This window comes from Oncorhynchus tshawytscha, unplaced genomic scaffold (genome assembly GCF_018296145.1).
Source record: "Oncorhynchus tshawytscha isolate Ot180627B unplaced genomic scaffold, Otsh_v2.0 Un_contig_344_pilon_pilon, whole genome shotgun sequence".
Classification (NCBI taxonomy): domain Eukaryota; kingdom Metazoa; phylum Chordata; class Actinopteri; order Salmoniformes; family Salmonidae; genus Oncorhynchus; species Oncorhynchus tshawytscha.
This window is the reverse complement of record NW_024608717.1, coordinates 13,296-41,003: the sequence shown is the minus strand read 5'-3', so window position 1 is coordinate 41,003 and position 27,708 is coordinate 13,296. Positions and strand designations below refer to the sequence as shown.

At 43.8% G+C, this 27,708-nt stretch overlaps 1 protein-coding gene across 1 annotated transcript; it reads right to left on the bottom strand.

The window, feature by feature from the left end:
• Window positions 1–529: 529 nt before the first annotated feature.
• LOC112251475 (carbohydrate sulfotransferase 12-like) lies at window positions 530–27,038 on the bottom strand. The gene is given in 7 exon segments (XM_024422463.2): window positions 530–1,443; window positions 2,675–2,983; window positions 6,588–6,767; window positions 10,535–10,690; window positions 12,693–12,802; window positions 12,805–13,039; window positions 26,923–27,038. Coding segments are annotated over 6 exon segments (1,218 nt in total). The 5' UTR covers window positions 13,031–13,039; window positions 26,923–27,038; the 3' UTR covers window positions 530–1,206.
• Window positions 27,039–27,708: the final 670 nt, after the last annotated feature.

Sequence of the window (27,708 nt, the reverse complement as noted above, 5' to 3'; positions counted from 1 at the left end):
CTCTTTTTATCCGGTAACATGTTGTAACATGTTTCCCCATGCTTCCAGTAGTAGCACACCCATTGGGTTTGTTTCAGAAAATCATTCCCTTCAACATAACCCTACAACTCCTCAGGTCCTGATGGCTTCCTTATAGAAGGGTGATAATGTTGACATCAGTCACTGTGAAACAAGGCATTTCCTTTCCACATTAAAACATAAAACATAAAAAATCCCTTTCATGCTTAACTTTAATGCTGGAAAATAAGTGAACATTAAAAACAACTTGAAAACAACGAATTCCCAAACAGTCCAACTCCTCATAGGATGATCAGTAGTGACCAGGGTTCCATCCGGGTTCCATGATGATATGACAGACACCGGGGTTCCATGACGACATGACAGACACCGGGGTTCCATGACGACATGACAGACACCGGGGTTCCATGACGACATGACAGACACCGGGGTTCCATGACGACATGACAGACACCGGGGTTCCATGACGACATGACAGACACCGGGGTTCCATGATGACGACATGACAGACACCGGGGTTCCATGATGACACCGGGGTTCCATGATGACACCGGAGTTCCATAATGACACCGGAGTTCCATAATGACATGACAGACACCAGGGTTCCATGATGACATGACAGACACCGGGGTTCCATGATGACATGACAGACACCGGGTTTCCATGATGATATGACAGACACCAAGGTTCCATGATGACATGACAGACACCAGGGTTCCATGATGACATGACAGACACCAGGGTTCCATGATGACATGACAGACACCAGGGTTCCATGATGCCATCAAAGCCACCAGGGTTCCAGCAGTCAGGAGTCCAAGTCTTCTCCAAAGGAAATTGAACCTAACTCTAACTTTCCTCTGTTCTCCTGCTGAGTCTAGAACAGGAGCAGAAGATGCAGCACTCTGGTCTGGCTGGTCTTAGAAAAGAATGTTCAACCTGGAACCATAAAGGATTCTTCGATTTTCCCCATAGGAGAACCCACTGACAATAGCTATTTTTGGTTCCAAGTAGAACGGTTTAATTAATTCAAGGTTCTACGTGGAACAGTTCCATCACTAAAAGGTTCTAAGTAGAACCTGTTTCACCACCAAAAAGTTATACCTGGGACCAAAAAGGGTTCTCCTATGGGGACAAGAAAAGAGCCCTTTTAGAAAAGCCTTTTTTTCTGAGTGTAGTTGTAGTCAGTCAGTCTAGCAGGGAGTCTGGTCTGGAGTAGCCAAACAGTCTGAAGTCTGGTTCATACAGCCTGTAGAGACCCCTCCTGGCCACTAGGGGCACCCTGCTGAACCAGTCCTCCTGCCAGCTGCTGGCCGTGTGGTTCCTGTGAGAGGGGGGGAAGTCAACCACGTTGTCCACCTTCAAAACCCTCAGCAGCTGTTCAGCATCCTCCTCAACCGTCTCCAGCTGACCCACAAAGTCATACTGGGAGGGGGCAGGGGAGAGAGGGGAGAGACAGAGAGAAAGTTAACCCAAACAAATTGACTAGCACGCACCAGCATCAGTCTGTGTTGTCTGTTTTCTTCTTTGTTAACAGTATCCCTTTCCGTCTCATAGTGAGAGACTGAACAGCAAACCTGGTTTCAAGAAACAGATAATGCAACGGCTCTCCCCTATTGGACCTAGATAGTGTGTGTGTGTGTTTGTGTATGTATTGATATGTAGGCTGTGCCATTTTTAAATGTATGTAGTTCTGTCCTTGAGCTGTTCTTGTCTATCAACGTTCTGTATCATGTTCTGTGTTCTGTGCTCTGTGTTCTGTGTGCTCTGTGTTCTGTGCTCTGTGTTCTGTGTTCTGTGCTGTGTGCTCTGTGCTGTGTGCTCTGTGTTCTGTGCTCTGTGTTCTGTGTTCTGTGCTTTGTGCTGTGTGCTGTGTGCTCTGTGTAGACCCCAGGAAGAGTAGCTGCTGCTTTTGCAACATCATTTGCCTCATCAATTTACACACAATAACCCATAATGACAAAGGGGATACTGGTTTTTACAAATAAATTACCAATATTTACCCTCAGTAGACAGGGGTAGTTTTCATAGAAATACAATTTGTTTTGTTGACAGGTCCACAATTGATATCTTTGAACATCTGTCTGTAACATTTGATTTGCCCCAAGACACAGTTTTGGAAATCCCTACAATTGCAGAGTTGTCTGACTACCAACCCAATTGAAAGGTTGCTGCTTAAACAAAACAGTAGAAAAGGCTTGACTTCCCTTATATTCTTGTCTACTAGATGAAATGGCTGACCCATTGGCAAAGGTGAAAAAACAATGGGAAGCAGATTTACACAGTGACATGTCCTCTGATGAATGGTCCTTATGACTGAACATGTTCAATAAAACCTAGAAAGAAATGGGTAACACATTTATACAAGCTTGCTGAATGGCTGTTGGAGATACAGCTGAGCCACAGGATCAATCAGTCCCATCTTAAGGACCCGTCCCTCTACTGCACTGGTAGAATAGTAGAATCCATGTTATTTGTAAAGTAGTGGGGACTGATGTTTGCTGGTCTGATAAATGCAGAATGTTGGGCTCTACATTAGAGTTAGATAACAGAGTTCACTCTTCTTTCACAAGAAGGTGGATCTTGTTGGCCCTTACTTCTGCCAAAATACTTATTCTTAGACATTGGATAATAATCTAATATTTTCATATATTACCTGTATTTGACAGGGGTGGCATAGCCGGTAGACCTGTCTCCAGTGCTCGTTGAAGGGGGCGTCGCTCTCCGTCTTGGGGTCCAGTAGGTATTGGACGAACTCTGAGAAGGAGGGGCGGATTCCCGCAGGAAACGCGTCGCCCACTGCCGCGGGAGGTTCAGAGTGGTTACCATAGCGACGGAGCATGAGCAGAGCGAATCGGCGGTAGAACTCCTCGTTGGGCTGCTCAAACTTGTTCCGATACGCTGAGATGAGGCGGACGAACGGATCTCTGACAAACAGGAACTTAGTGTACTTCTGGAGCTTCACCTTGACAATAAACAAAACCACCTTTATTAAAACCACCTTCAAAACAAATACACAGTGCATTTGGAAAGAATTCACATTTTGTTACGTTGCAGCCTTATTTTAAAAATGGATTCAATATGTTTTCCCCCCTCAATCTACACACAATACCCCATAATGACATCACAATACCCCATAATGACAAAGGTACAAGTTGATACAGGTTTTTAGAAATGTTTTAAAATGTATTACAAATAAAAACAGATATACCTTATTTATAATAAGTATTCAGACCCTTTGCTATGAGACTTGAAATTGAGCTCAGGTGAATCCTGTTTCCATTGATCATCCTTGAGATGTTTCTACAACTTTATTGGAGTCCACCTGTGATAAATTCAATTGATTGAACAGGATTTGGAAAGGCACACACCTGTCTATATAAGGTCCCACAGTGTATGTCAGAGCAGAAACCAAGCCATGAGGTTGAAGGAATTGTCCGTAGAGCTCCGAGGCAGGATAGTCTTGAGGCACAGTACTGGTTGAAGGGAACCAAAACATTTCTGCCGTATTGATGGTCCCCAAGAACACAGTGTCCTCCATCATTCTGAAATGGAAGAAGTTTGGACCCACCAAGACTCTTCCTGGAACTGGCCGCTGAGCAATCGGGGAGGAAGGGCCTTGGTCAAAGAGGTGACCAAGAACCCGATGGTCACTCTGAAAGAACTCCAGAGTTCGTCTGTGGAGATGGGAGAACCTTCCAGAAGGACAACCATCTCTGCAGCACTCCACCAATCAGGCCTTTATGATAGAGTGGCCAGACGGAAGCCACTTCTCATTAAAAGGCACATGACAGCCCACTTGGAGTTTGCCAAAAGGCACCTAAATACTCTCAGACCATGAGAAACAAGATTCTCTGATGAATCCAAGATTGAACTTTTTGGCCTGAATGCCAAGCGTCACGTCTGGAGGCTCCATCCCTAGAGTGAAGCACGGTGGTGGCAGCATCATACTGTGGGGATGTTTTTTAGCTGCAGGGACTGGGAGACTAGTCAGGATCGAGGGAAAGATGAACGGTGCAAAGTACAGAGAAATCCTTGATGAAAACCTGCTCCAGAGCGCTCAGGACTTCAGACTGGGGTGAAGGTTCACCTTCCATCTCTGGAGAGACCTGAAAATAGCTGTGCAGCAACGCTCCCCATCCAACCTGACAGAGCTTGAGAGGATCTGCAGAGAAGAATGGTAGAAACTCTCCAAATACAGGTGTGCCAAGGGTGTAGCATCATACCCAGGAAGACTCTACGATGTAATCGCTGCCAAAGGTGCTTCAACAAACTACTGAGTAAAGGGTCTGGAAACTTATTTAACCTCTTGAGCTTATGGCTCAATACTGCCCCCGTTGGAGGAAGTGCGTGCCCATAGTAAACTGAAAATATTTTTTTACAAAATTGCTAATATATGCATATAATAATAATTATTGAATAGAAAACACTCTAAAGTTTCTAAAACCGTTTAAATTATGTCTGTATGTAAAGCAGAACTCTCAGGGCAGCCTTTCTCCCAAACTCTCTCTTGTCAAGAGAAAAGTTGGGTCAACTTTGACGTCATCGCCCCCACCCTTCCCAGGCAGCTACCGATCTGGGAACAGTATGTATTTGTTCAGCGCGATGTCTGCTTTCAATTGGCACGTTCATTGTTTGAATTTCCCGCTCCCTCATCCTTTGGCGGGCGAAAATGCCCGGTTCACTCTCACATACATGCACTCTATTGCGCGCGGCCGATTTGGGGAACGTTCTTTTCCAATAGACACCAGTTGAAGCCGGTTCGTTTGTTCGCGATGATCATTGTTTTACATGATAAAAACATCATTTTGCTCGATTCTGCACTTAGTTTGACCAGTTTAGTCAACATATAATATGTAATTTTGAAGTTTGATTGCGCAAGAGTGCGGGACCAGAAGGAGCAGAAGTTATTTTGGGTGCATTTCAGCTGAAGCTGTTAGCATATGCTAATACAAAGACGCACAACTTGAAACCAAACGATGTATTGGGTAAGTATGACTCCTTCTACGTCTTCTGATCGAAGAACATCAAAGGTAAGGGAATATTTATGTGGTTATTTTGGGTTTCTGTGGACTCCAAACGTAGAGGAGACACTGCTAATATCTGAGCGCCGACTCATAGCATAGACTAGTGAACGAATTCTGTAACGTTAAAAATAAATGTAACACAGCGGTTGTATTAAGAAGAAGTGTATCTTTGTAACTATATGTAGAACATGTATATTTAGTCATGTTTATTGCTTGTTATCTGACGTTATCTGTCCGAGCTATCATAATTTCTCCGGACATTTTGAGTAGCATTTTTTGAAATGTCGTCATTGTAAACAGAGATTTATGGATATTAATGGCATATTATTGAAAAAAAAAAAAAATGTACTGTGTAACATGTAATATTACTGTCATCTGATGAAGATTTTCAAAAGGTTAGTGAATGATTTATTTTTTAATCCTACTTTTAAATTTTATATTTTCTGGGACAAAATGGCCGCCGCTTGCATTTTGTTTCGGTGGTGGTCTAATATAAATGTGTGCTATGTTTTCGCCGTAAAACATTTTAGAAATCTGACTTGCTGGGTAGATGAACAAGGTGTTTATCTTTCATTTGAGCTATTGGACTTGTGTAGGTGTGGAGGTTAAATATGTCTAAGAATATTTTTTCACATTTTGCGTTATGCTAATGAGCTTGAGCCGTAGTCACGATCCCGGATCCGGGATGGGTTAAATAACATTGATGTTTTATTTTTAATATATTTGCACACATTTCTAAAACTGTTTTTGCTTTGTCATTATGGGGTATTGTGATGTCATTATGGGGTATTGTGATGTCATTATGGGATATTATGATGTCATTATGGGGTATTGTGTATAGATTGATGAGGGGGAAAAAAACAATTTAATCAATTTTAGAATAAGGCTGTAACGTAACAAAATGTGGAAAAAGGGGTCTGAATACTTTCCAAATACACTGAATACATCACTTTCAGCTTTATATAATAAATTAAACCAAATGTGCCAGCTGTGAACTGACCACCATCAGGGTTCGTGTCAGCTGTTAACTGACCACCATCAGGGTTCATGTCAGCTGTTAACTGACCACCATCAGGGTTCATGTCAGCTGTTAACTGACCACCATCAGGGTTAGTGTCAGCTGTTAACTGACCACCATCAGGGTTCATGTCAGCTGTTAACTGACCACCATCAGGGTTAGTGTCAGCTGTTAACTGACCACTATCAGGGTTCATGTCAGCTGTTAACTGACCACCATCAGGGTTCGTGTCAGCTGTTAACTGACCACCATCAGGGTTCATGTCAGCTGTTAACTGACCACCATCAGGGTTCATGTCAGCTGTTAACTGACCACCATCAGGGTTCATGTCAGCTGTTAACTGACCACCATCAGGGTTCGTGTCAGCTGTTAACTGACCACCATCAGGGTTAGTGTCAGCTGTTAACTGACCACCATCAGGGTTCATGTCAGCTGTTAACTGACCACCATCAGGGTTCGTGTCAGCTGTTAACTGACCACCATCAGGGTTCATGTTAGAGGTAAGAGATTAGAAGTGAACTGACCTTCATCAGGTGTCGTGAGAACTTCCCGTAGCGTTTCCAGAACTTGTTGAAGGTGAAGTGGAGGCTGCTGTTGTGGACCATCTCCTGAGGAACCGCCAGAGGGTCCCTGTACGGAACTCCCTCCTGGAGCAGACTCTCACTGAGCACGATCATGATCCTCTTCCAGTTACTACACGCCACCTACAGTCAATATAAATATACATACAATATACAGTGGGACAAAAAGGTATTTAGTCAGCCACCAATTGTGCAAGTTCTCCCACTTAAAAGATGAGAGGCCTGTAATTTTCACCATAGGTACACTTCAACTATGACAGACAAAATGAGAAAAAAATCCAGAAAATCACTTTGTAATATTTTTAATGAATTTATTTGCAAATTATGGTGGAAAATAAGTATTTAAAAAAAAAAAAAAAGTAATAAGAAACCCAGCCTAAAACCCCAAACAGCAAGCAATGCAGATGTAGAAGCACGGTGGCTAGGAAAAACTCCCTAGAAAGGCCAGAACCTAGGAAGAAACCTAGAGACGAACCAGGCTGTGAGGGGTGTTCAGTCCTCTTCTGGCTGTGACGGGTGAAGATTATGGCCAAGGTGTCCAAGATGTTCAAATGTTCATAGATGACCAGCAGGGTCAATTAATAATAATCAGGGGGTGCAACAGGTCAGCACCTCAGGAGCTAACCACTGTCAAATCAAATCAAATTTTATTTGTCACATACACATGGTTAGCAGATGTTAATGCGAGTGTAGTGAAATGCTTGTGCTTCTAGTTCCGACAATGCAGTAATAACCAACAAGTAATCTAACTAACAATTCCAAAACTACTGTCTTATACACAGTGTAAGGGGATAAAGAATATGTACATAAGGATATATGAATGAGTGATGGTACAGAGCAGCATAGGCAAGATACAGTAGCTGATATCGAGTACAGTATATACATATGAGATGAGTATGTAAACAAAGTGGCATAGTTAAAGTGGCTAGTGATACATGTATTACATAAGGATGCAGTCGATGATATAGAGTACAGTATATACGTATGCATATGAGATGAATAATGTAGGGTATGTAAACATTATATAAGGTAGCATTGTTTAAAGTGGCTAGTGATATATTTACATCATTTCCCATCAATTCCCATTATTAAAGTGGCTGGAGTTGAGTCAGTGTCAGTGTCAGTGTGTTGGCAGCAGCCACTCAATGTTAGTGGTGGCTGTTTAACAGTCTGATGGCCTTGAGATAGAAGCTGTTTTTCAGTCTCTCGGTCCCAGCTTTGATGCACCTGTACTGACCTCGCCTTCTGGATGATAGCAGGGTGAACAGGCAGTGGCTCGGGTGGTTGATGTCCTTGATGATCTTTATGGCCTTCCTGTAACATCGGGTGGTGTAGGTGTCCTGGAGGGCAGGTAGTTTGCCCCCGGTGATGCGTTGTGCAGACCTCACTACCCTCTGGAGAGCCTTACGGTTGAGGGCGGAGCAGTTGCCGTACCAGGCGGTGATACAGCCCGCCAGGATGCTCTCGATTGTGCATCTGTAGAAGTTTGTGAGTGCTTTTGGTGACAAGCCGAATTTCTTCAGCCTCCTGAGGTTGAAGAGGCGCTGCTGCGCCTTCTTCACGATGCTGTCTGTGTGAGTGGACCAATTCAGTTTGTCTGTGATGTGTATGCCGAGGAACTTAAAACTTGCTACCCTCCCCACTACTGTTCCATCGATGTGGATAGGGGGTGTTCCCTCTGCTGTTTCCTGAAGTCCACAATCATCTCCTTAGTTTTGTTGACGTTGAGTGTGAGGTTATTTTCCTGACACCACACTCCGAGGGCCCTCACCTCCTCCCTGTAGGCCGTCTCGTCGTTGTTGGTAATCAAGCCTACCACTGTTGTGTCGTCCGCAAACTTGATGATTGAGTTGGAGGCGTGCGTGGCCACGCAGTCGTGGGTGAACAGGGAGTACAGGAGAGGGCTCAGAACGCACCCTTGTGGGGCCCCAGTGTTGAGGATCAGCGGGGAGGAGATGTTGTTGCCTACCCTCACCACCTGGGGCGGCCCGTCAGGAAGTCCAGTACCCAGTTGCACAGGGCGGGGTCGAGACCCAGGGTCTCGAGCTTGATGACGAGCTTGGAGGGTACTATGGTGTTGAATGCCGAGCTGTAGTCGATGAACAGCATTCTCACATAGGTATTCCTCTTGTCCAGATGGGTTAGGGCAGTGTGCAGTGTGGTTGAGATTGCATCTGTGGACCTATTTGGGCGGTAAGCAAATTGGAGTGGGTCTAGGGTGTCAGGTAGGGTGGAGGTGATATGGTCCTTGACTAGTCTCTCAAAGCACTTCATGATGACGGATGTGAGTGCTACGGGGCGGTAGTCGTTTAGCTCAGTTACCTTAGCTTTCTTGGGAACAGGAACAATGGTGGCCCTCTTGAAGCATGTGGGAACAGCAGACTGGTATAGGGATTGATTGAATATGTCCGTAAACACACCGGCCAGCTGGTCTGCGCATGCTCTGAGGGTGCGGCTGGGGATGCCGTCTGGGCCTGCAGCCTTGCGAGGGTTAACACGTTTAAATGTCTTACTCACCTCGGCTGCAGTGAAGGAGAGACCGCATGTTTTCATTGCAGGCCGTGTCAGTGGCACTGTATTGTCCTCAAAGCGGGCAAAAAGTTATTTAGTCTGCCTGGGAGCAAGACATCCTGGTCCGTGACTGGGCTGGATTTCTTCCTGTAGTCTGTGATTGACTGTAGACCCTGCCACATGCCTCTTGTGTCTGAGCCGTTGAATTGAGATTCTACTTTGTCTCTGTACTGACGCTTAGCTTGTTTAATAGCCTTGCGGAGGAATAGCTGCACTGTTTGTATTCAGTCATGTCACCAGACACCTTGCCCTGATTAAAAGCAGTGGTTTGCGCTTTCAGTTTCACACGACTGCTACCATCAATCCACGGTTTCTGGTTAGGGAATGTTGTAATCGTTGCTATGGGAACGACATCTTCAACGCACGTTCTAATGAACTCGCACACCGAATCAGCGTATTCGTCAATGTTGTTGTCTGACGCAATACGAAACATCTCCCAGTCCACGTGATGGAAGCAGTCTTGGAGTGTGGAGTCAGCTTGCTCAGACCAGCGTTGAACAGACCTCAGCGTGGGAGCTTCTTGTTTTAGTTTCTGTCTGTAGGCAGGGATCAACAAAATGTAGTCGTGGTCAGCTTTTCCGAAAGGGGGCGGGGCAGGGCCTTATATGCGTCGCGGAAGTTAGAGTAACAATGATCCAAGGTCTTTCCACCCCTGGTTGCGCAATCGATATGCTGATAAAATTTAGGGAGTCTTGTTTTCAGATTAGCCTTGTTAAAATCCCCAGCTACAATGAATGCAGCCTCCGGATAAATCGTTTCCAGTTTGCAGAGAGTTAAATAAAGTTCGTTCAGAGCCATCGATGTGTCTGCTTGGGGGGGGATATATACGGCTGTGATTATAATCGAACTGTGATGATTATTATTTGACCCTGCTGGTCATTATGAACATTTGAACAACTTGGCCATGTACTGTTATAATCTCCACGCAGCACAGCCAGAAGAGGACTGGCCACCCCTCAAAGCCTGGTTCCTCTCTAGGTTTCTTCCTAGGTTCTGGCCTTTCTAGGGAGTTTTTCCTAGCCACCATGCTTCTACATCTGCATTGCTTGCTGTTTGGGGTTTTAGGCTGGTGTAAAAATGGCTTCATGAACATATTTGATTTGATTAGAGGCATCACTACAGGTTCGAATACAGGCTGTATCACAACCGGCCGTGATTGGGAGTCCCATAGGGCGGCGCACAATTGGCACAGCGTCGTCCGGGTTTGGCCATCATTGTAAATAGGTCAGTTAAGAATTTGTTCTGAACTGACTTGCCTGGTTAAATAAAGGTTAAATAAAACAATATGAGCCCGTGGCCGTTTGTGTGTGTGTGTGTACCTTGGGGACGTAGCAGTATATGATACCGTGGCGGTCGTCGACGATCAGGTGATCCAGCTCCCTGTTGGGGATGTCGTCAAACGAACGGTTCTTCCCCGGAAAAGCCAGGTCATCACCATGGTGACAGAGGTCATGGAGACGCTGCCGCCTTCTCTCCTGAAAAGAGAGAGAGTGGGGAGAGAGCGGAGGGGGGAGAGAGCGAGAGGCATGAAAACAAGAGTGAGAGGTGAGAGAGAGAAACAAATTTGACCCCAATAACTACTGTGGGATATTTGTCCACAGCAACCTTGGGAAAATCCTCTGCATTGAGCAAATGTCAAATTGTATTTTTACCAAATTACTGTATGATAGACCACGTATTCACCCTGCATACCCTAATTAACAAACAAACTAACTAAAAGAAAGGCAAAGTCTTCTCATGCTTTGTTGATTTCAAAAAAGCTTTGACTCAATTTGGTATGAGGGCCTGCTATACAAATTGATGGAAAGTGGTGTTGGGGAAAAAACATACGACATTATAAAATCTATGTACACAAAAAACAAGTGTGCAGATTGGCAAAAAAAACATCAATTTCTTTCTACAGGGTTGTGGAGTGAGACAGGGATGCAGCTTGAGCCCCACCCTCTTCAACATATATATCAAGGAATTGGTGAGGGCACTAGAACAGTCTGCAACTGGCCTCACCCTACTAGAATCTGAAGTCAAATGTCTACTGTTTGCTGATGATCTGGTGCTCCTGTCCCCAAACAAGGAAGGCCTACAGCAGCACCAAGATCTTCTGCACAGATTCTGTCAGACCTGGGCCCTGACAGTAAATCTCAGTAAGACAAAATGGTGTTCCAAAAAGGTCCAGTTGCCAGGACCACAAATAAAAATTCCATCTAGACACCGTTGCCCTAGAGCACACAAAAACTATACATAACTCGGCCTAAACATCAGTGCCACAGAGCTGTGATCGATCTGAGAGACAAGGCAAGAAGAGCCTTCTATACCATAAAAAGGAACATACCATTTAAAATCCCAATTAGGATCTGGCTAAAAATACTTGAATCATGTTACAGAACCCATTGCCCTTTATGGTTGTGAGGTCTGGGGTCCGCTCACCAACCAAGAATACACAAAATGAGACAAACACCAAATTGAGACATGCATGCAGAATTCTGCAAAAACATCCTCTGTGTACAACGTAAAACATGCAGAGTAATGTATGCAGAGCAGAATTAGGCCGATACCTGCTAATTATCAAAATCCAGAAAAGAGCTGTTAAATTCTACAACCACCTAAAAGGAAGCAATTCCCAAACCTTCCATAACAAAGCCATCACCTACAGAGAGATGAATCTGGAGAAGAGTCCCCTAAGCAAGCTGGTTCTGCGACTCTGTTCATAAACACAAACACAAACAGACCCCACTGAGTCCCAGGACAGCAACACAATTAGACCCAATCTTGAGAAAACAAAAAGATAATTACTTGAGACATTGGAAGGAATTAACAAAAAAACAGAGCAAACTGGAATGCTATTTGGTCCTAAACAGAGAGCACCGTGGCAGAATACCTGACCACTGTGACTGACACAAACTTAAGGAAAGCTTTGACTATGTACAGACTTAGAGAGCATAGCCTTGCTATTGAGAAAGGACGCCGTAGGCAGACCTGGCTCTCAAGAGAAGACAGGCTATGTGCACACTGCCCACAAAATGAGGTGGAAACTAAGCTGCACTTCCTAACCTCCTGCCCAATGTATGACCATATTAGAGACACATATTTCCCTCAGATTAAACACAGACCTACAAAGAATTAAAAAACAAACCCAATTTTGATAAACTCCCATATCTACTCGGTGAAATACCAGTGCGCCATCACAGCAGCAAGATGTGTGACCTGTTGCCACAAGAAAAGGGAAACCAGTGAAGAACAAACACATTTAAGTTTGATTTATTTTCCCTTTTGTACTTTATCTATTTGCAAGTGATAAGACATTTGAAATGTCTTTATTCTTTTAAACTTTTGTGAGTGAAATGTTTTCTGTAAATTTGTATTGTTTATTTCACTTTTGTTTATTATCTACTTCACTTGCTTTGGCAATGTAAACATATGTTTTCCCATGCCAACAGAGCCCTTACATTGAATTGCATTGAGAGGGAGGGTTAGGATTACCTGTCCTAGTCGTTTCTCGGGGTCGATGGGCGTCAGATGGACTTTCCACTCCCTCCGGGGGAATGTACCGCTCCTCAGCGTGCTCTGATTGGTTGGCAGAGTCTGGGGGCGGAATCTGTAGGATCATTGGTTCCCTCCAGGAACTGGTTTACGAAGGCATTGATGTCGGAGAGGAAGGAGGGGGTTGGGTGTGGGGGGAGTGGTGAGGGGCGGGCCGGGTGAGAGGGGGGCAGGTAGAGGTGAGAGGCTCCAACGTCGTCCCAGTAGAGAATAATCAACAGGATCATAAAGACTGAACCCAGAACCAGAGAGACACGGAACCACCTCCACTTCCCCATGTTGACACCCTTAACACAAGCAGCAGAGAACATAGACTGTTACACAAACACTGTTACACAAACACACTAGAGGTCGACCCATTAATCGAAATGGCCGATTAATTAGGGCCAAATTTCAAGTTTTCATAACAATCGGGAATCTCATTTTTGGACGCCGATTATAGCCGATTACATTGCACTCCACGAGGAGACTGCGTGGCATGCTGACTACCTGTTACACGAGTGCAGCTAGGAGCCAAGGTAAGTTGCTAGCTAGCATTAAACTTATCTTCTAAAAAACAATCAATCTTCACAACTACACATGGTTGATGATATTACTAGTTTATCTAGCTTGTCCTGCGTTGTATATAATCGATGCGGTGCCTGTTAATTTAGCATCGAATCACAGCCTACTTCGCCAAACGGGGGATGATTTAACAAGCGAATTCACAAAAAAGGCAGTCTTTGCACCAATGTGTGCCTAACCATAAACATCAATGCCTTTCTTAAAATCAATACACAAGTATATATTTTTAGACCTGCATATTTTGTTCATATTGCCTGCTAACATGAATTTCTATTAACTAGGGAAATTGTGTCACTTCTCTTGCATTCTGTGCAAGCAGAGTCAGGGTAACTGCAGCAATTTGGGCTGCCTGGCTCGTTGCGAACTGTGTGAAGACCATTTCTTCCTAACAAAGACCGTAATTAATTTGACAGAATTGTACATAATTATGACATAACATTAAAGATTGTGCAATGTAACAGCAATATTCAGACTTAGGGATGCCACCCGTTAGATAAAATACGGAACGGTTCCGTCTTTCACTGAAAGAATTCATGTTTTGTTTTCGAGATTATAGTTTCCGGATTTGACCATATTAATGACCTAAGGCTCGTATTTCTGTGTGTTGTTATAATTAAATCTATGATAGAGCAGTCTGACTAAGTGGTGGTAGGCAGCAGCAGGCTCGTAAGCATTCATTCAAACAGCACTTTCCTGCGTTTGCCAGCAGCTCTTCATTGAGCTGTTTATGACTTCAAGCCTGTCAACTCCCGAGATTAGGCTGGCAATACTATAGTGCCTATAAGAACATCCAATAGTCAAAGGTATATGAAATACAAATGGTATATAGAGAAATAGTCCTATAATAACTACAACCTTGTCGTATTGATGAGACCAAGGCGCAGCGTGATATGAATACATACTTATTTTAATAAAGAAAGAACACTAAACAAAATAACCGTGACGCTATATAAACCGAGTGCTGACAGGCAACTACACATAGACAATAACCCACAAAACCAAAAACGGAAATGGCAACCTAAATAGGATCCCCAATCAGAGACAACGATAAACAGCTGCCTCTGATTGGGAACGAATTCAGGCCACCATAGACCTACATTTACCTAGACATACCAAAACCCAAAAACCCTAGACAAGACAAAAACACACATAGCACCCTCGTCACATCCTGACCTAACCAAAATAATAAAGAAAACAAAGATAACTAAGGTCAGGGTGTAACAAAACCTAAAACTTCTTCCCTGGCAATATTGAAGACTCATGTTAAAAGGAACCACCAGCCTTCATATTGTAACGGTTTTGACTTGAGGTTATTATTTATAGGGGTGCCAGGTAGGTTGTGCCTACCAGAGAAAACATTAGTTTCTCCTTTTAGTTTGGGTGGGGATGAGTCCCATCTGATCCGTCAAGTCTACACCAATACAAAGGACTTATGTAAAAGTCAGGATGGAAATAAACTTTTCATAAACCCTTAAAACATTGGAAAGAACTTCAAAAACAACTATATTCTTTTGCGTGGGTTGTATTAGCAACAACAATGATTACACACATATAATAATATCACAATGAGTTCTGGTTCCTCCAGAAATGTCCTGTACCTCGGGCCTAAAAAGAGTCCAGCCCGGTAAAGGAGTTCAGTGAACTCAAGTGACTTTTGTCACGCAATGTTTGTCCGTTCATTCCGTGTAGCGTAAACCCAGTATTAAACATACAATCAATATAACAATTATTTTACCACAGAACTTTAAAGCGTATCAACTCTTACTAAGTCCTCAACTACAACTAACTACATAAATCAAAGTATACATCGCATCAAAACAAATGAAATACCGTATACAAAAAGGTGGTAGTCAGTCGGTCAGTCAGACAATCCAATCCGCCAATAGATCTCCAGCGGAGAAAGGCCACGAAGAACGGAGAGGTGTAGTCCATGGACGCAAAGAGTGGATCCGATCCTGGGTAAACTCTCTTAGGCTACAAAACACACGTTTAACGGCAACAAAACAAACGGAATAGAGAAGCTTCGGCACTGAGGGTTGAACACATCCTCATTCACGTCTCCATCACAACCCCACTTTTGCGCAGCTGATGCTGGCTATTTAATTGGGAATTAAAGGGAAAGCGCCCTATTGGAAGGAGCTGCACTGAGACGGTTCAGAATAATTCAGGGCCGTCACACACCCCTCCCCTGGAAAAAGCCGACCATTGCCCTGGAAGGCACATCTTGGTCGGGGAAACCGAGAAAGGTCTCATCGCTTTCCTCTACAAAAATATTCATGACTTTTTGGAGCTCACGCTCCTCAGCTGAAGGATCACAGGCCTTAAGGTGTGAGACTTCTGAGTCTGGGAATCCAAGAAAAGTCTCCTCACTTTCCTCTTCAAAGATATCCAGGACCTTGCGGCGCTCAATCGCCTCAATTCCTCAGCCGAGGGGTAACAGGCCTTAAGGCGTGAGACATGGACAACGCGCATATCTTCACCTGTGTCCTCTTTCACCACTCGGTAGTTCAAAGGGCCCATCTGCTCCACAATCCTATATGGTCCTTGCCATTTAGGAGCGAGCTTGGCAGAGAAGAATTGTTCAGCTTTCGAGTAAGGATGAGAGCGAAGCCACACCCGATCACGAAGCTGGAACTGCATGTCTCGTCTGTTCTTATCATAATTTCTCTTCTGCTTGAGTCGAGCCTGGATCGTGTTCTTTGAGACAAGAGCTCTCAAGTCGTGGAGATGGACTACCTGGTCATAGCAAGCAGCGTCTGGAGTAAGCTGCTGGGGCTGTAGCACCATATCCAAGGGTCCTCGGAGAGGACGACTTAGGTTCAGCTCTGCAGGTGTGACTCCAGTGGACTCTTGCACAGCAGAATTCAGGGCAAATCGAAACTCGTGAAGGTGCTTGTCCCAGTGTTTGTGCTGGGTCCCTACATAGGAAGCAATCATTGTCTTCAAGGTTCGATTTACTCTCTCAGTGAGATTGGTCTGTGGGTGATAGGCCGTGGTCAACTTCTGTCTCAGGTTCCATCTTTGGCAGGTCTCCTCAAAGAGATCAGAGACAAATTGGGAACCTCGATCAGACAGGATGTAATCAGGCACTCCCCAGCGAGTCAGGATCTCTTTCGTAAGGATGTTAGAGACGGTCCTTGCTGTGGCCTGACGCAGGAAAATAGCTCCACCCACTTTGAATAATAATCAACAAAAACAAGCATGTACACATTCTGATTGGAGCTTCTAGGAAATGGACCCATCAAATCCACTCCTAACATTTCCCAAGGTCGGGTAACCACCGTTTGCTGCAACTTGCCAGCAGGCTTTCTACCTTCTGGTTTGTACATTTGACAAACCTGACAGTTTCGGATGTGCGACTTCACATCCATGCCCAGATTTGGCCAGTACAGTAACGCTTGCAACCGCTTGTAGGTTTTGAACCTGCCCAAATGACCAGCTAATGGGTCTTCATGGAAATGTTGAAGCAGTTGAAGGCGTAGAGTTTCAGGTATGTACATTTGGTAGAGTGTTCTGTGAGGTAGTTGTACAACACGGTAGACTTTGTCTTCAATGATGGTCAGCTTTGTGGTAGGATTGACCATCTTTTCTCCATCTTCCAGGATAGTCTGGTACAAAGCCTGTACTTCTGGATCATCCTGTTGGGCTTTCCATATGGCCTCATCAGAGATGGGAAAGTCCGTTTTGGGCGAGTCTCGACTGCTTGACAGGACAGTAGCACATGTAAGAGGAGGGCCACCGTTATCACAAGCAGGAGCTCTGGACAAGGCATCTGGAACAGTGTTGTATTTTCCTTTCCTGTATTCTACTGCAAAGGTGAACTCTTGCAACCGTAGAGCCCATCTTATGAGTCTGGTACTTGGTTTGTTGGTCTTGAACACCCACACAAGGGAGGAATGGTCAGTGACCACAATGAAGTGTCTTCCCTCCAGGTAGTACCTCCACTTTTCCAAAGCCCAGACAACTGCAAGGCACTCTTGCTCGGTTGTGGAGTAGTTCCGTTCTGCTCCATTCAATGTCCGACTGGCGAACGCTAGCACTTCTTCAGTGCCAAGTCCAGTCTGTTGGACTAGGACAGCACCAAGTCCAACATCACTTGCATCAGTGTAAACAACAAAAGGGCAATCAAAGTTGGGATGACCTAAAATGGGAGGTGTGACGAGGTGTCGTTTCAGGGTTTCAAAGGAGGTCTGGCACTCTGCCGTCCATTGGAATTTCACTCCTTTTCGCTTCAACGCGTTGAGGGGTTCTGCCACCTGGGAGAAGTTCGACACAAACCGATGGTACCATCCAGCCATACCAAGGAACCGTTGAAGGGCCTTGAGTGTGGTTGGCACAGGGAAGTCTTGTACAGCCTTCGTCTTTTCAGGATCCACATGAATGCCGTCAAAAGACACAATATGGCCAAGGAACTTCAGGGAGGTTTGGCAGAAGTTGCTCTTCTTCATATTCAAGGTCAGACCAGCTTCTCTTAGCTTGTCCAACACTGCTTGAAGATCTTGAAAGTGTCTTTCTCTGTTCTGAGAGTAGATAATTATATCGTCCAGGTAGACGAAACAGATCTTCCCTTTGAGCTCACCTAACGCAATCTCCATGAGTCTTTGGAAAGTGGCAGGGGCATTCTTTAATCCAAAGGGCATCACCTTAAAGGAAAACAAGCCCTCAGCACAGACAAAAGCAGTCTTGTCCTTGCTTTCCTGGTCCATCTCAACCTGCCAATAACCACTATTGAGGTCAAGGGTAGTGAACACAACAGCGCCAGACAATGACTCCAGGATCTCGTGGATGGTGGGAAGAGGATAGGCATCAGTCTGGGAAACATTGTTGGTCTTCCTATAGTCCACACAAAATCTAAGACCACCAGTCTTTTTTGGGATGAGGACAACAGGAGCAGCCCAGGGAGAGGAGGAAAGTTCTATTATATCTTGTGTTAACATATCATTAATGAGTCCCTTTTGGATGATTAGCTTCGCTGGGGACAAACGATATGGCTTTTGCTTGATCGGCATTTCCTGTGTAAGGAATATTTTGTGCTTCAGGAGCCCGGTGCGTCCTAGCTTTGAAGTACATACATCAGCATTATTCTGCAGCTGTTCCAACAGCCTTAACTCCTCTGGCTGTTCCAGCTGAGCTCTTCTCACAGCCTGTAAAAGGAGATCGTCAGAAGGATTATCAAGGGTTAGTGGTACCGGAGCAACGGCAGAGAAGAGTGCCACATTTGAACCCCAATCATGTAACTTTGTAGCTTCTGATTGGTGCGGTATTAACTGAAAGGAAGGGGATGTCGATGGGGGGGCGTAGGCAGTGACTCTTGGAGTTTCAGCTCTGGTTAAAGCACCCAGAGTAGGATGGTCATTCCTGCAAAGAGAGTTAGGTGTGTTGGCCTGTTGTGATTTGTGGTTTCTGGAAGGGTTTACTTGATACGGTCTTGGACATGTAGCTGAAGAATGTCCCTTTTGGCTACATCTCCAACAGAACATGAGAGGGGTCTCGGCTGGAGACTCTGGCTGTTGTTGATGGTCTGTCTTGGGTAACTGTTTGGGTGTCTGTTTCTTTCTCTGGTCATATTGCTGTTGGCATTCTCTGTCCTTCTCAAACTGCTGTCCCAAGCGAACCAGTCCATTGACAGTGGTGACTCGTTCTCGGAGTTGACTGGCTAGTAGTGGGTTGATGTTCTTCAAGATCAATTTAATGACCTCTTCCTCCTCAATGCCAGGTTTCCACCTTCTGCACAGGGAGTGGTAACCGTATGCAAAGTCACGGATACTCTCTTTCTCGCTTTGCACTCGATTCCTGACTCTGTCTGCCAGCTCATCTGTGTAATCCTCAGACAGAAATGCAGAGGAAAACTTGGCCTCAAAGTCAGCCCAGGAGGTAGTGGTGAGACGTGCCACATCCCACCAGTCTCGAGCTGTCCCATGCAACACATTCCTCAATGTGGCAAGGAGTTCTTCGTCAGCCAGGGGATTGAGGGCAAGAAAGTCACAACATCTTTCTAGATACATTAGCGGATCAGGACTGTCATCTTTTTCCCAAAGGTGGGAAATTGCAATTTAATGGGCATCGCCCCCACATGACGTCTACTCATATCACCATGAACAAACGAGCTAGGAGGGATTGAGGAAGTAGAGGGGAGGGTGTTATTGGACAATGAAAATGAACACCAGGATGCATGGTAGATTGCATCCTGCAAGGGGTGGCTGCAGCATGGCCTTGTCTTGGCTGTTCAGAGGTGCCAGCTTGGCCCTCAGTGGTCTGAACAGAAGTGGACACCAGGGAAACTCTGTGTAAGGAGTTGTGCCTAATGGAGGCCATGTCCACAGACACGTCATCCAACATTTTAACACAATTAGAGAGTTCTGTCTGCAAGTGGCCTACAGTGTTAACCATGGGAGAAAACACAGAATTAACGTCCTTGAGGACCTCAGTGTGGTGATGTTGCAGGCGCCATTGGAGAGTGGCAGTGAGTTGGTTTCGTTGGTAGTCAAACTGCCTGTCCATGGCACCAGTAATTTCCGTCTTCCACTCTCACTGAGCTCTGTCAGCGTGTGGGTTAGAGTGCTCAGTGAGTTTCTGAATTCCATGGCACTCTGTTGTTGCTCTTCCCTCAGACATTTGAAATTATGGTGGATAAGAGTTTGGAGATGTTGTTGAGTCCGACGAATATCAAGGATGTCACCTTGAAGTTGTAGGACTACAACCTCTGGAGATAAACCAGACAATGGAGGAAGGTTGGGTGTCAGAGGGAGGGCTAGCTCAGTACTTCCACACAGATCCATGTCAATAAGTGAGTAACTGGTTAGACCTCCTGTGGCCTGTGGTCCAGACCGAGCATTCAGATTCCCAGGGCTCTGGCCCAAATCAACTCCATTATCTCCATTCACCTTAAGATTTGTATTGTCAGCTTGATGGTCAGAATGGCCCTGTGTATTCCCATTGACAGGTATGACATGGATGAGCACATTATCTTGGGGTGAATCCATTGTTTTAATTCCACACAAAAGATTTGCTTTGGTTAGTTCTCAATGTTGAGCTGTCCCATCTGGGGTGCCATTTTTTATGTAACGGTTTTGACTTGAGGTTATTATTTATAGGGGTGCCAGGTAGGTTGTGCCTACCAGAGAAAACATTAGTTTCTCCTTTTAGTTTGGGTGGGGATGAGTCCCATCTGGTCCGTCAAGTCTACACCAATACAAAGGACTTATGTAAAAGTCAGGATGGAAATAAACTTTTCATAAACCCTTAAAACATTGGAAAGAACTTCAAAAACAACTATATTCTTTTGCGTGGGTTGTATTAGCAACAACAATGATTACACACATATAATAATATCACAATGAGTTCTGGTTCCTCCAGAAATGTCCTGTACCTCGGGCCTAAAAAGAGTCCAGCCCGGTAAAGGAGTTCAGTGAACTCAAGTGACTTTTGTCACGCAATGTTTGTCCGTTCATTCCGTGTAGCGTAAACCCAGTATTAAACATACAATCAATATAACAATTATTTTACCACAGAACTTTAAAGCGTATCAACTCTTACTAAGTCCTCAACTACAACTAACTACATAAATCAAAGTATACATCGCATCAAAACAAATGAAATACCGTATACAAAAAGGTGGTAGTCAGTCGGTCAGTCAGACAATCCAATCCGCCAATAGATCTCCAGCGGAGAAAGGCCACGAAGAACGGAGAGGTGTAGTCCATGGACGCAAAGAGTGGATCCGATCCTGGGTAAACTCTCTTAGGCTACAAAACACACGTTTAACGGCAACAAAACAAACGGAATAGAGAAGCTTCGGCACTGAGGGTTGAACACATCCTCATTCACGTCTCCATCACAACCCCACTTTTGCGCAGCTGATGCTGGCTATTTAATTGGGAATTAAAGGGAAAGCGCCCTATTGGAAGGAGCTGCACTGAGACGGTTCAGAATAATTCAGGGCCGTCACAATATGTTCTCATGTTCTGAGCAAGGAACTTAAACATTAGCTTTCTTACATGGCACATATTGCACTTTTACTTTCTTCTCCAACACTTTGTTTTTGCATTATTTAAACCAAATTGAACATGTTTCATTATTTATTTGAGACTAAATTGATTTTATTGATGTATTATATTAAGTTAGAATAAAAGTGTTCATTCAGTATTGTTGTAATTGTCATTAATACAAATATATATATAAAAATCGTCCGATTAATCAGTATCGGCTTTTTTTGGTCCTCCAATAATCGGTATCGGCGTTGAAAAATCAGAATCGGTCGACCTCTAAAACACACACACTGAATTAATAATTTAATTAATTTATCCAAATAGTTTAACCTTCTTTTTGCTGGTCTGGCTTTCAAGTTTGTCTATGAAAATGCCCTTTTTTATTATCACAATTAAAACCAGAATCATGCTTAATGCACATTCACTAATAATGACTCACTTCACGTAGCAGACATTATAGAAAATTACCAAAGATATCATAAACAATCTCTCAAGCACAAGCCTAGGTGCTAGTGCAGGGGTGGGCAATTCCAGTCCGCAGGGCCTGATTGGTATCAGTTTTGTCCCAGCTAACACACCTAACTCCAATAATTACCTAATCATGAGAAAAAGTCGCTAACTATAGTGACAAAGCTGCTAAATATAGGGACAAAGTCATTGGAAGGGTCTGAAAAGTTGCTAAATATAGGAACAAAGTAACTAAATATAGGGACAAAGTAACTAAATATAGGGACAAGTCATTACATATAGCGACAAAGTAACAAAATATAGGGACAAAGTAACAAAATATAGGGACAAAGTAACTAAATATAGGGACAAGTCATTACAAATAGCGACAAAGTAACTAAATATAGGGACAAGTCATTACAAATAGCGACAAAGTAACTAAATATAGGGACAAGTAACTAAATATAGGGACAAAGTCACTGGAAGGGTCTGAAAAGTTGCGAAATATAGGAACAAAGTAGCTAAATATAGGGACAAAGTAACTAAATATAGGGACAAGTCATTACATATAGCGACAAAGTAACTAAATATAGGGACAAGTCATTACAAATAGCGACAAAGTAACTAAATATAGGGACAAAGTCACTGGAAGGGTCTGAAATGTTGCTAAATATAGGAACAAAGTAACTAAATATAGGGACAAGTCCTTACATATAGCGACAAAGTAACTATATATATGGACATATATGGATATATGGTCATTACATTAGCAGCACTGGTAAGAATTGTTAGTGCCAGTTGCTATCAAACGGAGCACAGCCATTGGTTCCCCAACATTCTGGGCAGTGCTTAGCGAAAGGTCAACTGAATATAAAATAGGCCTACAGTATCAGTTCAAATGAACTGTCTGGGAAAGGAGATGGTGTGATCACTTTGGCCGCTCATGATAACATTGTTGCACTGATGCATTGCAAATAGTTGCACAGGACAGACAGAGAGATGAGCAGTCTTTATCAAACCCAGGTATGTGGACCGGCGCCGGTCCATGGAGGAATGCTTGTCGGTCTGCAGAATATTTGTCTTGAATATGATTGGGGGGTTATTTGGTCCGCGCCATATATTTGACTCTAATACACACTTGCCCTAGGACCACTTGCGAAGTATAGCAACACCAAATACACACACACAAGCTAGCCCTGCTCCACAGTCTGCATGCTCTCTCTGGCCGTGTCTAGACTTGACAGTTCATGCAGCTTTTGTATTCTGATCATTGAATTCTGACACGTCATGGATCTACACCTACATTTAAATGTGTCTACTTTGTCCACATTGTGTCCAGATTCCCTTGACTGAAATGCCAGTATGCATTCTGCAAACGGGGAACAGGCTAAATCTGATAATAACACGACCACCTGATAGCAGTTGCCCACTACTTCAGATAACTATCCAGCTAACTTATGTAGCTAGACAGCCAGCTAGCAAAGCTAAAGAGACACGCTAGGAATGGATTTCCTCCAACGTTTAATGAAAAAAGGTGCCTCGCTCCCAAAACACGTTTTCTGGAGATTTGTGGGTGAAGTACTGATTTGTGGGTGAAGTCTCCCACTCTTATGTGCTTTCGGCAGCCTGATAGTCCAGACTGAGGAAAAATCCGCACATAATGCATCCCTGACCACCCCCAGGAGTGGTCACCCAAATATGAACACAATCAGACTTTTGTGCATCTAGACTTGTCTTTTCAATGCGATCTTCGTATTCTGTTAGCAGAAGTCGCATGTAAGTGTCAAGCGTAGACACCCAGCCTCTTTCTCCCTGGTTTCAAAGGACAGCTGCCTACCAAAACCGGTCTGTGTGATATGTCAGACCTGCAACAATGCTATGAAACCATAAAACATTTGCTGACATTTAGAAACAAAGCATCAACATCTCAAGGATAAAATAGAGCTACAGAGCTACTATTTTTATTTCTTAACTGGTTATTGAAGCGCTCTTCCCATTCTCCATTGAAGTGCTTAGGTAATGGTAAGTAGGCTTCAGCGTGTCACACACCACTGCAATGAGCTGGAGGCAGAATGCATTTTAAAAACATACTTAATTGTGTGAAACCTTAACGTTTTACTTCAAATTATGAGGCACTTTGCTTCAAAGTAGCCGAGCCAAAATCCATTTCTATAAATGTGGAGGCATTTATTTTAGGGCAGCAGGTAGCTGAGTGGATAAGAGCATTGGGCCAGTAACCGAAAGGTTGCTGGTTTGAATCCCCGAGCCAACTAGGTGAAAAACCTATTGATGTGCCCTTGAGCAAGGAACTTAACACTAACTGCTCTGGAAAAGAGCATCTGCTAAATGACTAAAATGTAAAAAAATAAAGATTTCCATATGACATTGAAACCAGTAACCTATTTCTCTTGTGTTTTATTAGTTTTCAAATACATTTTCTTTAATTTTACAGTGGCCAAAGGCACAATCCTAGTCATATTAGCATCCCATGCTAGTTGATGATAATCCTGGTCATATTAGCATCCCATGCTAGTTGATGATAATCCTGGTCATATTAGCATCCCATGCTAGTTGATGATAATCCTGGTCATATTAGCATCCCATGCTAGTTGATGATAATCCTAGTCATATTAGCATCCCATGCTAGTTGATGATAATCCTGGTCATATTAGCATCCCATGCTAGTTGTTGCATCTTTAGATCTCCCCTCATTCTAAGTTTCTAACAGATATTTTCAGTCACATGAAACCGCTCGTATGTGCAGTGTGCTTTTGACAAGGTGTGTTCCACTAATTGCACTATGGAACGAACATTTGCGCATAGCCTACTGCTGTGTGCGCATTGCTGCGCAGTTGTAATGTGAAGGAATAATATTTTATCAATATTTTTAAATAAAATGTTTTGATCTGTTGCATCAGCCTCAATACTTTTAAATACGTTTTGGGATGTAGCCTAGGCTCACTGGTATGAATTTGGGATCTATTGTCCCACAACTGTCCCAGAGTTTGTTTGGAATAGGCTATTTATTTTTCTCACAGAATGACGAGCTGACCAATAGAATAGGTACACTTTTGTACTATTGGGGACAGTACTGTGACAGACTAGTGATTTTGCTGTCCGTTACTGGTTGGCTGAGGAAAAGTAAACGTGGACAGTTACTCTAACTGCTTCAAAGTGCATCGGAATTTGGTAAGAAGGACATCATTGCATCCTGGAGTTGCATGTTCTGCCAAAATGAATTACCATAATGTAAATGTCATTCTGTCATTCTGAGCACAGTGGGTGAACTACCATAATGTAAATGTCATTCTGTCATTCTGAGCACAGTGGGTGAACTACCATAATGTAAATGTAATTCTGTCATTCTGAAAGCACTGTGGGTGAATTACCATAATGTAAATGTAATTCTGTCATTCTGAGCACTGTGGGTGAATTACCATAATGTAAATGTCATTCTGTCATTCTGGGCACTGTGGGTGAATTACCATAATGTAAATGTAATTCTGTCATTCTGAGAGCACTGTGGGTGAATTACCATAATGTAAATGTCATTCTGTCATTCTGAGCACTGTGGGTGAATTACCATAATGTAAATGTAATTCTGTCATTCTGAGCACTGTGGGTGAACTACCATAATGTAAATGTAATTCTGTCATTCTGAGAGCACTGTGGGTGAATTACCATAATGTAAATGTCATTCTGAGAGCACTGTGGGTGAATTACCATAATGTAAATGTCATTCTGAGAGCACTGTGGGTGAACTACCATAATGTAAATGTGATTCTGTGGGTGGATGCCATAATCAGATTACCAACCAATGCATATGGGTCCAGAGACACATTTTCCTAACGGAAACCCTGGTACGTACGCACACGCACACTAAGGACCTATAACCTATTACTACTAATAATAAAGGTTATGTGGCTGTCATTCCAATTATTATTATTTTTATAGATGTTTTGCTAGTGGTATTTTTCCTACTGTTCTTGCTATTGCAGTTGTTGTTGTTGTTGTTGCATCTGCCCCTCTCAGATAAAAAGATAGTAATTACTATTCCATCTCTTCTGAAGTGTTCTCTGTGTTAAAACACAGAGCTTCACAGTTCTTTTCCAACCATTCTAAATATGGAACTCTGCAGCTATAGTGTGTCACTTCCTCTTCCTGTAGAGATGTACACACACAATTCTGTAGTTAGAAGCAGAGGAGAGAAGAGGGAGGGGAGGAGAGGAAGACAGGAGAGAGGAGAAGAGGAAGAGAGTGGAGAGATGAGAGGAGGGAGAGAGGGGAGGAGAGATGAGAGGAGGAGAGACGAAAGGAGGAGTGGAGAGGAAAGGAGGAGAGGAGGATAAAAGGGAGGAGAGGAGGATAAAGGGGAGGAGAGGGGGATAAAGGGGAGGAGGGAGAGGAGGACAAGGGAGAGGAGGGCAGGAGAGGAGGGGAGGAGAGATGAGAGGAGGTGAGAGGAGGGAGAGGAGGAAAGGAGAGATGAGAGGAGGAGAGATGAGGAGAGGTGAGAGGAGGACAGGAGAGGAAAGGACTGGAGAGAGGAGGATAAAAGGAGAGTGGGGGAGAGGAGAGAGGGGAGGAGTCTGTATGCTCCAGGAAGAAATAAGACTATTAGTCCGATTCCTTCACTCACTGTTCCACACAACTCACATAGGAAACATGGGACTGACACACACACACGTCTCACCTTCAGCTAGATTATATAAGAGCAGATGGGTTAGATTATGGTTAGGTTATGGGTTCAGATACACCGTTATTACAGCGGGGTTTAGTCACGTGCAGCAGCAGCAGCCCGGTTGGGTCTCGCGAATACAATGTCGCCTTTCACAGCGCAAGGCGAGGAGCGAACAGAACGGGCTTTACATCCGGAGCTGTTTAGAAACGGATTGAGCTGCGACTGATGAATATACATACTTCTAAGGGTGTGGGTTAGATGCATACACATGTTAGGGAAAGGAGAGTCGGGCTGGGATGGAGAGAGGAAGGACAATTATCTGTGACTAGTTGCAGACCAGCGGTCTCTTCTCCTTACTCAGCCCTGTCAGACACCCTGTTTCCCAGCGGAGCGCAGATCAGTGACACGGAGCTGTATCTCTCTGTACCATGTACTCTAACACTATCTATCATGACGTTAGAGACTCTTTATTACCGGAAACACAACTCACCTCCGCCAGGGTCTCGAGCTCACCCCGTTCCCGCCGCGTCAGCTGAGATGCGCAAGCAGCTTATTTGTGTCCAGACCGAGAGGCTGTTCACAAAGCACGGAAACATCGCGAGAGTTTCTGCTCTGTTTCTACAGAGCGAGATGAATCAAAAGTATGGGGCCAATTGCATGTATTGAATTTAAAATAAAATAAATCATAAACATGGAAAATAAAGTTGAAAATGTAAACATGATATTTTCAAGGAAAGGTGAAATAATGGATGTTGAAATCATTTTTTTTTTGTATACTGTGGAGAAAGATGCTGTGCATCTTGCCTCATTCTATGTGCATGGACATCTCGAGACTCCGATATAAAGTGTTTTTTCTCAAAGTTGTGGGGATGTCACGTGTCCTATCTACATGCTTACGAAACTTCTATTGGGTCAAATAAACCTCACATAGCAAATAAATACATAGCAAATAAGCCATCTATTTTTTTGTTGACCAAATTCGACACTGATTGACCTCCATGCAAAACTCCTTGCTTGGTGAGCGAAACTACACCACCTGCTGGAGGCAGAGTTTCCTACAAGTCGGTCCTTTCTTCCTCATTTATCTAGACAATTCAGTTAATAAGAACAAATTCTTATTTACAATGATGGCCTACCATGGAACAGTCTGACCCTTGTTCAGAACGACAGATTTGAACCTTGTCAGTTTAGTGATTCCATCCAACAACCTTTCAGTTACAGGCCCAACACGAACCACCTGCCACCCCAATCTGACCCAGGAATGGGAGAGTTTTCT